Source organism: Monodelphis domestica, chromosome 1, assembly GCF_027887165.1.
Source record: "Monodelphis domestica isolate mMonDom1 chromosome 1, mMonDom1.pri, whole genome shotgun sequence".
NCBI lineage: Eukaryota > Metazoa > Chordata > Mammalia > Didelphimorphia > Didelphidae > Monodelphis > Monodelphis domestica.
In genome coordinates, this window is record NC_077227.1 from 373,402,175 (window position 1) to 373,414,979 (window position 12,805).

A 12,805-nucleotide genomic window follows, 5' to 3' on the forward strand; every position below is an offset into this window, starting at 1 on the left:
TCTACTTGAGATTATTGCCCCCAAAATGTTTCTCCTGAGCCTGACTCCTTCATTGCCACTCATCACATTTAGTAGCTACTATCAAAGTATGTTCAGAGAATGAAACTAATTTTATTATCAGTCTAAGAAAATTAGGAAGGTGAAAGTTATATGTGTAGGAGTTTTTAAAATTGTATTTTGTATTCTGGAGGCAAATACTAATGACTTTAGAACTATCTGCTCCAATGTTCCTTTCCATTAGTAAAGATTATCGAGAGCTAACTGTGTTTTGGTTGATCCAGTCAATACAGGCACTGCCAATATTATTTGTGTTCCCTGGAGGGCTCGAATGTAGCTTATTTGGGTATGTCATGTTTATAATCACCAAGTCCTAAAGATTTCCTGATAAGCTTTTGCATAACATCATTCCTGACTTTTCCAGTAGAGAAATCACCTTTTTTTCTCTCTCATCATCTCTTTGGTTGAGATTTTTTTTTTATCTTGGCAGACCGAATGCACTTTGCTCCTCACAAGGGTTCCAAGATACCACGTAAGTATTTCCTGGTCTACCAGACTTTCTTGCAGCTGTATGAGACTTTGAGGAACCTTGGTCCATTTCCTATGAGACGGGTGCATTGCAATACAGCACATGGATATATAATGCATTTTTCTTCTTTGTATTTTTTTTAGTTGATTGCTTAGATCCAACCTGCTCCACCCATGGGGTCTGTGTGAATGGAGCATGCCTCTGTGGCCCTGGCTGGGGAGGTATAAACTGTGAGCTTCCAAGGGCCCAGTGCCCAGATCAATGCAGTGGGCATGGCACATACCTCAGTGACACCGGACTCTGCAGCTGTGATCCCAACTGGATGGGTCCCGACTGTTCTGTTGGTAAGCCAAGAGGTTTCTCTTATTTTACCCCCAGTATCCCTAACTTGTCTTTCTTCCATAAGTCCAGGTGAATGATAAACTAAACTTGCCTTCAGCTTGGAAATAAAGGGAACTTTTACAAAGTACATGGTGATGTCCTTGCTGCCATGGCTTGGGGAACAGGTTTTGTGATTTCCACAGGAATTCTCTATGTTCTTGTGCCTTGTTCGTTCCATTGCTGCAAATTGGTATGGTGCCCTGAAGTGTACTGCCATTTGCATTATAGGGTTTCTTATGTACACTCCCTAAAGGGACTAGGAAAGAAAGTAGAGCAATTGAGCCCTAGACAAACTGAACAGAGTCCTATAAAACAGAAAGAGGCTCCCTGAGGGTGCCGTGTGTACACGTTATAAAGCTCTGCAATACTCCAGTGACAGGAAAATAATGAAGTTGCACAATACACTTTATTTTCCTAAAATTAAGAGTATGTTTATAGTTCAACAGTTCAAGCCAGTTCCAACCATTCCAAGAATGGTTCTGTTCACACTGACAGTGACTATCCAGGCAAGTGAGCATCATTCCGCCCCCTGTATCTGGGTGGTGAGATAGCTGTCAGATTGCCATGGCAATCATGATAGGAATGTTTGTGAAGCTTTGCCTAGAACTGGAAAGAAATGAATATTTCATTCCAAGAGGGGAAAAAAAAAAGCCAATTTAAAATGTGCTGTCTCTGGGTGTCTTCTCAATCCCACTTCACTTGAGTTTCAGCTCTGAAGCTTTTCGAGTCTAGTGGAGAAAGCATTGGACTGGGAGGCAGGTGGCCTGGGTCCTGGTTCCCATTCTGCCACTGACTCTCTGACTTCAAGCCAGTCACTTAACTTTTCTGGTCTAGGGTTTCCCTCCATAGGAGTCATGATCCCTGCCTCCCTCACTGGGCTGCTGTAAGGATGAATGTTTGGAAAGTGCTTGTCCTAGAGTGAGAGGTCTGGAAAGGTACGGAGTGAATATCTGTCTGTCTGTCTCCTTTTCAACCACAAAAGCCTTTGAGCTCCTCTGAGAAAGATGCTATGTAAATGAAGTGTATGATTGTTAATACCACTGATGGTGCAGAGTAGGGTGGTTGGCATTCTTGGAATAACCGTGGAGACGCGATATTGGTGTTACAGATCTACCTGTGCAATCTGTGGTCAGATTGGCCAAGTCCAAGAACTCGAGTGGGATAGTCCCAGTTTCCAGCAATAAAGGGAAGCCACACTGTGCCCTCTCTACTGGGTGCCTCCACACCAGCATTAAGTAGCTTCTGCCTCTGACCAGTGGGGAGTAGTTGGCCATCTCAGCCATTTCAGCTGGCAGCAGCTATGGAAGGAAGGAAGGAAGGAAGCAAGGAAGGAAGGAAGGAAGGAAGGAAGGAAGGAAGGAAGGAAGGAAGGAAGGAAGCAAGCAAGGAAGGAAGGAAGCAAGGAAGGAAGCAAGGAAGGAAGGAAGGAAGGAAAGAAGGAAGGAAGGAAGGAAGGAAGGAAGGAAGGAAGGAAGGAAGGAAGGAAGCAAGGAAGGAAGGAAGGAAGGAAGGAAGGAAGGAAGGAAGGAAGGAAGGAAGGAAGGAAGGAAGGAAGGAAGACAGGAAGGAAGGAAGGAAGGAAGACAGGAAGGAAGGAAGACAGGAAGGAAGGAAGGAAGAAAGGAAGGAAGGAAGACAGGAAGGAAGGAAGACAAATAGAAAAAGAAAAAGAATGAAAGAGAGAGAGAAGCCCGTTGATCAGGGAGACAAGCTTCAGAAGACTCCTTAGTTTCCAGCTATTCATTGGTAGCTGCTCTTGTGGCCCTGACCACTTTTTTGATACAGCCACCAGTAGAGGGTTTCCCCAGCCATAGTGTTGAGCTGTAATCATTGTTTTTCTTCCAGAAGTGTGCTCAGTAGACTGTGGCACTCACGGCGTCTGCATCGGGGGAACGTGTCGCTGTGAAGAGGGATGGACAGGGGTGGCTTGTGACCAGCGCGTGTGCCACCCTCGCTGCACTGAGCATGGGACCTGTAAAGATGGGAAATGTGAATGCCGAGAGGGCTGGAATGGGGAACACTGCACCATTGGTAGGCAAACGGCAGGCACCGAAACAGGCACATATTGCTTTATTTTCATAAATTGTAGAAATATAGTGACTGTTGTGCACTGCAATGGGCTGTTCCTTCAGGGACACAAGTGCTCCCAAACATCTGTGCTGCCTCTCCAAATCTCCAAAGGGGGAGGGTGGGATGTCACAGTGTCCCCAGTTTCAAACAACTTCCCTTTCTTCACTAAAATCCAGGTTGTATAGTATTGACAGGAAATGGACCTAAATAAGAGAGCTGATCAGTGGTCCTATGCACAGGAAGATAAAAATGTACATGCATGGGAAATGGTCCAAGCTGAGGGGTTCCATTCTCATCAAGGCACATTGGTATTCAGGTGACACCTTTTTTGTTGTTGTAGCTGAAAAAAAAAAAGATAAAATTCCTGGATGGATGGCTTACTGCTTGCCTGATACCGTGCATCACTATCCACCCACTAATGCACTTTAGGTCAGATTAGATGAGAACAGGGCTCCTGGGGCTATAGAAATAGCTCCCTGAACAGCCCTTGGGCTGTGGCATTTGTGTGTCTCATCAGTCACAGGAAGGGATCTGGCCACTGGCACAGCAGATTAATATGCCACCCCCCTCTATTCTCTCACATGGTCCCCACAGACATAGTACTAAGAGGACCATCAAATTGGCTCAAGCAGCCTCTCTTTGGAATGTAACTAGCTTAAGATGCTTCTTTTATTTTTTTTTTTAGACAGAAAACTCATTTTTCAGGTTTGTTTGCTTGGATGGTCTTCATTTTCACCTTTGTGTTCTTTGCAGTTAATGAGAGTTAAAAATTATATAAATATCCCAAAATTGTAGAGATGGAAGAAAACTCTTATTGATTAGGAGAACCTCCATAGCCAAGTTTGAGTCCAGAAAAACTTAAGCCTGAAGAAAATTTTTATCGTCTATTTTTTAATTTGTTCCTTTCATAAAACCCTTCCTCCTCTTTATCTTTTAGCTATCTACAGAATAAAACACTGGAGAAATTACATGTAGGTCATTAACTTGGGTGGTAGTATTAACATTAAGCCTGTATTGTGAAAAGGGTGTTCTACTCACTCAAGGTCCCATAATTATTTAGAGTGAGATTGAAAGAAAAATTCATTGAGGGTTCAGGGGAAATGAGGAAAGGGGGAACTCATAAAGTGAGGCTCAGTTTCCCATGCTGTTCATTTGATGAAGTAGCTAGGAATGAAGAGGACTCTGTGCATTACCTTCACCCAAAATGACACAATCTAATTGGCCAACAGAGAGGCAGCATGCAAATCGGGGTCATAGCTATGGCAATTGGGACCCTAATGGGACAGTCTGTTGGCAGTGAATTGTTCTTTCCATTTCTCAATGACACTTAAGATCTTGCTGCCCTTGGAATTGCTTTAATGTTCAGCTCCCTGCCAAGTCTTGGGGATTCATGAGCCTTTCAAGGGATTATGCACAGCTCAATACCAACAAGTGCTTAATATTCTTTAAAAAAAAAGTCAGTTCTTAAAAATAGATTCAAATCCTCAGGGGCAATTCCCTTTGAAGTTTTTGTGCCTCATTTTCCTCCCACTACATGATTTAAATCAAAACCTTGCCCCTCAAAGTCCTTCCTAGCCAAATGCAGAGGGAAAAACTCATTTTCCTTTAAATCACACAATCCAATGGGCTAGTCTCCCTAAGGAAAATCATTCCACCTAATCATATTAATAATAATAATAATGACAATAATAATGATGATAACAATATTAATAATGATCTCCACCATCCTATCTACTATTCGAGTTGTTCTGAGAATGCTTTCAATGATCTGACAGAAGATGAGTTCATAACCCAGTACTTACATTCAATTATACAAAGCAGTTATTTTAGCCACCTTTGCAATATTAGTCCACAGAACACTAAATGTAAAAGAATAATAGCAGTAAAATTCCTTGTCAAAGATGGCTTCTGTCTGAACAGCATCAAAAAAGATGAGGATGAGAGAGTAGCAGGTTCAGTAATAGTTGTGATAATAAATAACTCATTTATATAGCGCTTTAAGAATTGCAGAACTCGTCATCTACATTCAATCATTTGTTTCTCACAATAATTCTGTGGAATGGGTGCCATTCTTATCCACACCCCGAGGTGGCTCAAGCTCACACAGCTAGGTAGGGGCAAAGGGAGGATCTGGACCTTCTCCATCAGAATATTGTCTACTATACCGCCGTGCATCAAATTATTACATGTTTGGGTAGGGAGGAGCTTCTCCTGGAAATATTACACAGAAAAGCAACCCATATGGATTTGGGGTCCAGGCTGGCCCCAAAGAGCTGTCTTGAAGGATTCTTGATAGAGTTAGAAAAGAACCCAGTCTGGCATGTTGCACACTTACTTTAAGATTACATTTAGGAAAGAAGACTAAAATCTGGCTTGGAGGCAGAACAGATGCCAGAAAAAAGAAGAACAGTGATATGTAGTAGAGCAAGGAAAGAGAGGCTGGGGGAGGGAAGGGCACTTTCAGGGCAAAATGAGAAGATGGGAACTTATAAGGTCATTTGTAGTGTGAGTGTACTGGCAAGGGAGAAAAGATTTTTAAAATTTAGGCTCCATGAAAGGAAAGATTTCCTAGCAGATAGAGTTGTCCAGAAGCATAATGGATTGCCTTGGAATAGAGTAGGCTCTCCCTCCCCAAAGATCTTCAGAAAGATTACATGATCATTTGTCAGGTGTGTTGTTGAGAAGGTTCCTGTTCAGGTGTGACTTCGCCTACATAGATGGGCTCCAAGGTCTCTTTCAGGCTGTAATTCTGTGTCACTAGAGGGAAAGGCTACATTCATTCTATAGAAGCTGATTCGAGAGTTCCTTATAGGCTAAGTGTTAGATTTTGATTTCAGCTTTCCATGAACCAACATCTCTGATAATGCTTAGAGAGACATAAGGAAGATGGAGGAAATGACCAACTAGGTCAGACCTCAGGACAAACAGGGCGTGAGCCCTTCCTAAGAAGGTCTTTGGTTCACAACTAAGATTTCTCAGGAATCTGTGAATATATTCAGTGTGAATGCTAAGGAATTTAGATTCTGTCCTTTTGTGAGATGAAAATCTGCTGTGAGTATGTATCTGGTTAGTCCCTCATGGATTGTCTAAAGAGCAAAACATAAGACATTGGCCGGTGAGATTTACCATTTTAGAACAGAAGTGAAGTTCATACTAGCATAATTGCTTTTTAATCTGCAACCTTTAGCCCCGGAACTGTTTTGCAGGGGTTTAGACTTTTATCTTAAGCATGAAGTCCTGTAAATTCATTTTAAATAAAGGCCACAATTTACAGGCATAGAGCCAAACCTCCTCCTCTGAGACATCAACAGTTATAAAGGGGAAGATGGGTCCTGGGTCCTTCACTATCACAGTCTAAATGCTGCATTTTGAAAATTGAAAACAAATAGAACTAAAATGTCATTTACCATATAAAAATTTCATTTGAGGATATGAAATAAGGCAGAAAGCCAGGTCAGTTATTGTCTGGTACTTGAGTTTGTCTTGTGAAGTTTGTTTTTTGTTTTGTTTTTTCAGAGACTTGTAGATTCTTGCCCCTCTTTAGGTCATTGCAAATAGATATCTGCTCAGTGGACAGCAACATATGTGCCTTGCATTGATTTTACAAGTGCATATCAGGAATGAAAAATAGGAACTAAAAAAGTAATGAAGTCAAGTTTTAAGATCACAAAATTATATAACTCTGCCCTAAAAAGTCTCACAATATTGGGGCAGGTGGAAGAGAGTCAGTTCATTTGTACATTTGATCAATATATAAATCCTGTAATTTTCATTTCTTAAAATATTCTATTGATATCTTCTGTTTTATGGCTGTTATCGCCATCATTTCTCACCCATCTAATTCTAGTTTGAACCCATGTCTTTTTAACAAAGAAAAAGAATTAAGTAAAAATGTTTTATGCAGAAATCTCATCTGTCAACATATATATAATATTCTACCCCAGCAGCCTTTCACCTTTCTAATGTGAGAGAGGAGGTATGTGGCTGTTTCTCCAGGAACTTCATCACTTTTTCTATTACTCAAAGTTCTTCTTCCTTTCAGTCTCTTCATTTGTATTGTTGTAGTAATTGTGTATTTTGTTCTCTTAACCCAACTTTATTTTGCTCTGTATCAGTTCACAATTCTTCATACTGAATTCTTCATACTTGTCATTTTTATTGCATACTAACATTTCATCATATTCTTATGCCATTGTTTTTTCTCTATTTCTCAATTATTCTCGTCATTCTCTCAATCAATGGGCACCTAATTTGTTGTTGTTTTTTTTTTTTAATACTTTTGTCTGGAAGCTCAAGGAATTATACTATGAAATTTTTCATATATATTGGACTTTTGTTTCTCTCTTTGATTTTCTTGAGATTCATACCCATTAGAGGAATTGCTGGTTCAAAAGCCATAGACAATTAAGTTCTTTCCATGCATAATTCCAAATTGAAATCCAGAATGTCTAGACCACTTCATGATTCCATCAACAGTCTCTTAGAGTGTCTGTCTTCTTATAGACCCTCCAAAAATGATTGTTCCCATCTTTTAACTTTTTCATCATTGCTAAATTGCAGGTGGGAGGTGAAACCTCAGAACTGTTTTAATTTCTAGTTCCTTTATTATTAGTTATTTGGAGTGTGTTTTCATGTAGTGCAGTAACATTAAACATTTGCTGTAACAATTGTGTGGAGGCTCTTATGGTCAATTTATACTCCTAAATTCATCCAAAGCACTGCTTCTTCCATTACTTCTTTTTATTTAAAAAAAGTTGAAAACATTCAAGATTTCCAGAATCACATCTCACAAAATACCTCTGGCGTCCAAATCAAATGGGATCCCCACATATCTTAAGGATATTGCTTTTTTTTAACTTACACAGAAGAGAATTTTATTCTTCACAGTGAATCTCAGAGGTGGATTGTCGCTCATAATTCTCCCCTCTACAGGGATTAGTTTAACCTGAAAAGCAAAACCAAGGGCTGTAACACACCAGGTGGTAAAAGGAAGAATATGGTTGAATTTTTTTTTATTAGGTCACAATCACCATGAACCATATTAAACTTTAAGACAACTGTGCAGTTTATTACAGTGAAGCAGCTATATTAAGTAGCAGAGTTTAGCATTCAACACCGTTTTCAAGATAGAGTAGCAGAGCAAAACAAAAGATATGAACCAACCTTCACCTTGGCTGACTGCGTTCACTGAAGCTAAATGTGATGTGAAGACTATTGCAATTATCCAGAGAATGTGGGACCATTCATTCAGACAGTTATTCTTGAAGATTCAGACTAGCAAGCGTGTACATGCGCGTGCGCACACACACATAGATACACAAGATACTTTTGCACTGAATAAACTGTTTACTGGCTGAATAGTTCTTAATTTATGTGATAATTTTTCCACCCCCTGCCTCAGCTCTGAAGTCCCAACTTCAGTCAGGGTCGTACAGATTTTATTGCTGCGAATGTGTAGGGCTGAGTGACCAGCTCATATGCTACACATCATAACAGTTTTCTCTCTACCACACTGGGGCCCTTCAGTTTTTCACCTTTAATTGGTTAGGGAGGAAAATAGATTCCTATGCTGTTAATAAGGAAAATGAGTCTTTTACCCAAGGTAAAACCAGCCGTGCGACAATCTGATGAGCTGATTAAGTGATTGTAATCAGGAGTAGACAGTGTCACAGTCCAAGAGGGAGAAGTCTTGGGGGCTTCGGGGAACTGGTTCAGAAAAAGCTACTGTAAAAATTAACTAACCACAGACTGAGTACAGCTGTTTCTTCATCTCATGCCAGTTTCATTTCGGAATACGGGAGCCTTTTTTTCCACCATCGCTGCTGTCTTTGAATATTCAGGCCTTGATGACCTTGCCAAATAGAGAATTGAACATATACCATTCATAGAGTTGTCTCTACTACCAAAATCCATAGAAAGAAGCAAAATCTCCAGTTTAGCAATTATGATGCATCTTCTTCTGGAGTATACCTTCACTATTGTCATGACAACAGCAATCAAAACTTTAAGCCATCAAATAAATGGGATGCTATTTTTTTTAATTTTAAAGAAAAAACTTCATGCCCTTTTATTATGGAGGCATTCCATTCTTTTGAATGAGACTCTTGTAAAGTGATATTTTTGAGATTATGGTCTTGATTTAATTAATCAAGCGAGCAATTATTAAGGACCTCCTATGTGCCAGGTATAGTGCTAGATGCTTAAGATGCTAAGTTAAAATTAAATAATCCCTGCCTTTATGAAGCTTTATAGTCTGTCAGAAGAGACATCCTTATTCATTTTAGTAGGTAGAAACAAATACAAAATTGTTTGGGAAAGGGGCATTCAGAACTAGGGGGACCAAGGAAGGATTCCTGTTAGAGGTATTTGAGCTGAGCTTTGAATGAAAGTACGTCTTTTAAGAGGTGGAGGTGGGACAGAGAGCTGGCTCAGTGGATAGTAAAGAGCCAGAGTTGGAGACAGCAAGTCCTGGGTTCAAATGTGACCTGAGACACTTCCTGGCTGTGTGACCATGAGCAAGTAACTTAACCCCAATTGCCTCACCCTCTGCTCTTCTGCCCTATAACCAATACTTATTGTCCATTCTAAGACAGGAGGTAAGAATTTATTATTTTTTTAAAAGGTGGAGATGAGGAGTCAGTGCATTCCACGTGTGGAGAACAAAGATATGAAGATGGGAGAGAGAATGTGAGGAGTGCGGGCTAATAGTTGGCAGCATGCTAAGGTGTCCTTCCTCCAAATAATCTTTTTAAAAATTCGTAACATAACCAAAACTTGTTCCTTGCCTATTGGGAATGTCCCTATAAACCACGAACAGCAGCTAGTCTGTCTGCAAAATTTCCAAATCCAAACTGAAAATGAGAACCAATGAGTATAAGTTACAAAAAAGCCAATTAGCTCAATATAAGGATAATAAACTTCATGACAATTAAAGTGGCCCAAGAACAGAACAGAATAAAGACCACAGATTTAGTGAGTCCCTTTCAAGGATTTAAGCTGGTCAACCAAGCAACATCACCAGGATCTGTAAAGGGGGTTCTCATGATAAGGGATAAACTAAATGACCTCTAAGGTTTCCTATTTTCCTTATTATTTTATATATGATATATATTCCTTTATGTAAATGTATTGTATGTAGCATATAATATTCTTTATTAATTTCTGGGCACAACATGAGCCCTCACCAAGAAAGGATTTGGAAAGAAATAGAACATACTCCCTTATTGGGCTAACAATAGGACCCCAAATCTTATTGAGGTGGAGTCTGATGGACAGTGATTTGGATCATTGACCACACCATCTGGTCATTGATGCTCTCAGAGTCGCTAACCACTGCACTATTGTTTACCTATTGCTGTCAAGCCTATATTAGAACAAGTGGCATGTCAGACCTGTATTGTTAATAACTGCAAGGGCCAAGCCTCCAAAAGTTAGCTGTTGCAGCATCTTGAGAGATATATCCAGTACGGCATCCTAGTTTTAAAATGAGGTGGGAATTTTGGAATTATCAGGCTACTTAAGTCCTCCGAGACAGTTTTCAGGAGAAGTATAATTCACTTTATATACTAGCCATGTTTCTGAGAAGTTGCATTTGAAATCATTTTTTGCTAATCAGATCTTATTTCCCCACTGACTGACTTTATAATTTCCAATATGCTCTGTGGGTAGCAAATCTTGCTTCTTTACCTTTAAGAATCTCTTGCCACAGCAGTGTCTTTGTCAAGTAGTTAATGAACTGTAAACAAACATTTAAGTAGAAGAGGGAAGTTCTCACTTATTTAAAAGTTACCCCAGCAACTCCTTCTATTACATGAAGAATCATTTTGCAGCAGAATAACCAACCATTCCCTAATTTATAGATTATATAAGTTTGAAAGTTTTATTTCGCAGGTTTTCTTAAACCAGGGCACAGCCCTTTTCTTCTTTGTTCCTTGTTTAGCCTTTTTTCAGTTGGGTTCCACTCTTCCTGACTTCTTTTGGGGGATTCTCTTGGCAAAGATCCTGGAGAGGTTTGCCATTTTCTTCTCCAGCTCCTTTTACAGATGAGGAAGGCTATGTGACTTGCCCAGGGTGACAAAGTTATTAAGTGTCTGAGGCCAAATTTTAACTGACTTCAGTCTTGGCACTCTAGCCACTGTGCCACTTAATTGCTACAGTATAACAACAACTATTGCCTAGCTTTAGGATTTAAAATTGTGTTAAATGGCTGATTTTAGAAATGTAGGCTAAGCTGAAAGGACATTCTTGAATTAGAAGCCGATCAGTCAGTGAACAAGGATTTAAACATTTACTATGTATACCAGGCTCTGTTAGCACTTAGCACTATTGTAGACAAAACTGATAGTCTTTACCCTCTTTTTCAGAGAGGGGAAGGAAAAAGAAACAATGTACCCATGAAAAAAAGATTTTAAAAAAAAAATTACTTCCTCTAAGATCAAATAAAATCTGCTTGGCATTCAAAGCCCTTCACAACCTATCCCCTTCCTCCCTTTTCAGTCTTCTTATGCCTTACACTTTGGCCTCTCAGTGACTCTACCCTGTTTGCTGAAACTCCCACAAGACAGTCCATCTTTGTTTCTCTATGTATAATGTTCTCTTCTGAAATGGCACCTCTAGAGAAAGAACAGATAAATAGAAACAAGCAACACATAGTTTTACATCCTTTTGTCAAATGATCCCTCCTCCAGTGTGGGGAAGGATGAAAAGGAGGGAGGGAGGGAGATATCCAGGAATTTTTATGTAACAAATAAATAAATTATTTATTAAAAGAGTCATTCTAGACTCAGCATATTCCACATGCCTGGAACACTCTTTTCCTCCTTACCTCTGCTTCCTGACTTCCCTGGATTTCTTTAGACCCAATTACAGTAGAGGAGAGGCTAGTGTGTTCTCTCCATTAACAATCTCCAATTTATTCTATCTATATCTTTTTTGCACATGGTTGTTTTCTTCTTGCCTCTCCCATTACACTGGGAGCCTACTGAGGGCAGAACTGCCTTTTTTCTTTCTTTTTATTCCCAGCACTTAACACAGTGCCTGGCACATAGTAGGTGTTTAATAAATGCTTGGTTTTTTGGTCCAACTAAATACAGGGTAATTTGGAGTTAGGGTAAAGGCACTAGGAGCCAGGGAATCAGGAAAGGCACCATGTAGATGCTGTTTAAACTGAATCTCATAAAAGCATTTCTTTTTTTTCCTTTATTTTATTCCAATAACAAATTTACACATGGGTTTTCCAAAGTTACATGATTCATGTTGTTGTCCTCTCTTCTTCCCTTCTCCCTCCCAGAGTTGACAAGCAATTCCATTGGGTTATACATGTATTTTCACACAAAACATATTTCTATATTATTCATTTTTGTAAGAGAATAACCTCAGGAAACCAAAACCCCAAATAAACAAGTGATCACAGAAGCATTTCTGACCTGACTTTTTTCCACCTATAACTGTTTCCATCCCCCTATACAGTCAGAAACTCAGTACTTACTGATAGCCTACTAATTTCCCTTTTCCGAGAACTAGACCTTCTTCACTTCATTTAACCACCTCACACTTGGCTGGCTTCTTTCTCCTTAATTATATTTATAAGCCTGGTTCTAACACAGAAACATAGGTTTCCATCTCTCACAGCTTGAAACACTTATTAGGATATTCTGACACTAATAGATTGTAATTATATTGTGGGCATAGTAATGTAGAAGTTTGGGGCTTTTGCCAGGTTCTATCTCAACACACTTTGTCAGTTTTGTCATTTTTTCAGTCGTATCCAAACTCTTCATGACCCCATTTGAGGTTTTCTTAGGAAAGATATTAGAGTGGTTTGCTATT

General features: G+C 39.6%; 1 protein-coding gene across 14 annotated transcripts in view; it reads left to right on the forward strand.

The window, feature by feature from the left end:
* TENM2 (teneurin transmembrane protein 2) overlaps positions 1–12,805 on the forward strand; it is a 1,380,893-nt gene that overhangs the window by 1,257,169 nt on the left and 110,919 nt on the right. For 7 of the 14 annotated variants that reach the window (XM_001370043.4, XM_056811548.1, XM_056811549.1 and 4 more), the window contains 2 exons: positions 670–870; positions 2,753–2,965. In XM_001370043.4, coding sequence (XP_001370080.1) covers positions 670–870; positions 2,753–2,965 — 414 coding nt within the window. The remainder of the gene's footprint in view (positions 1–669; positions 871–2,752; positions 2,966–12,805) is intronic. The other 7 variants (XM_056811550.1, XM_016433795.2, XM_056811555.1 and 4 more) reach the window with 2 other exon arrangements.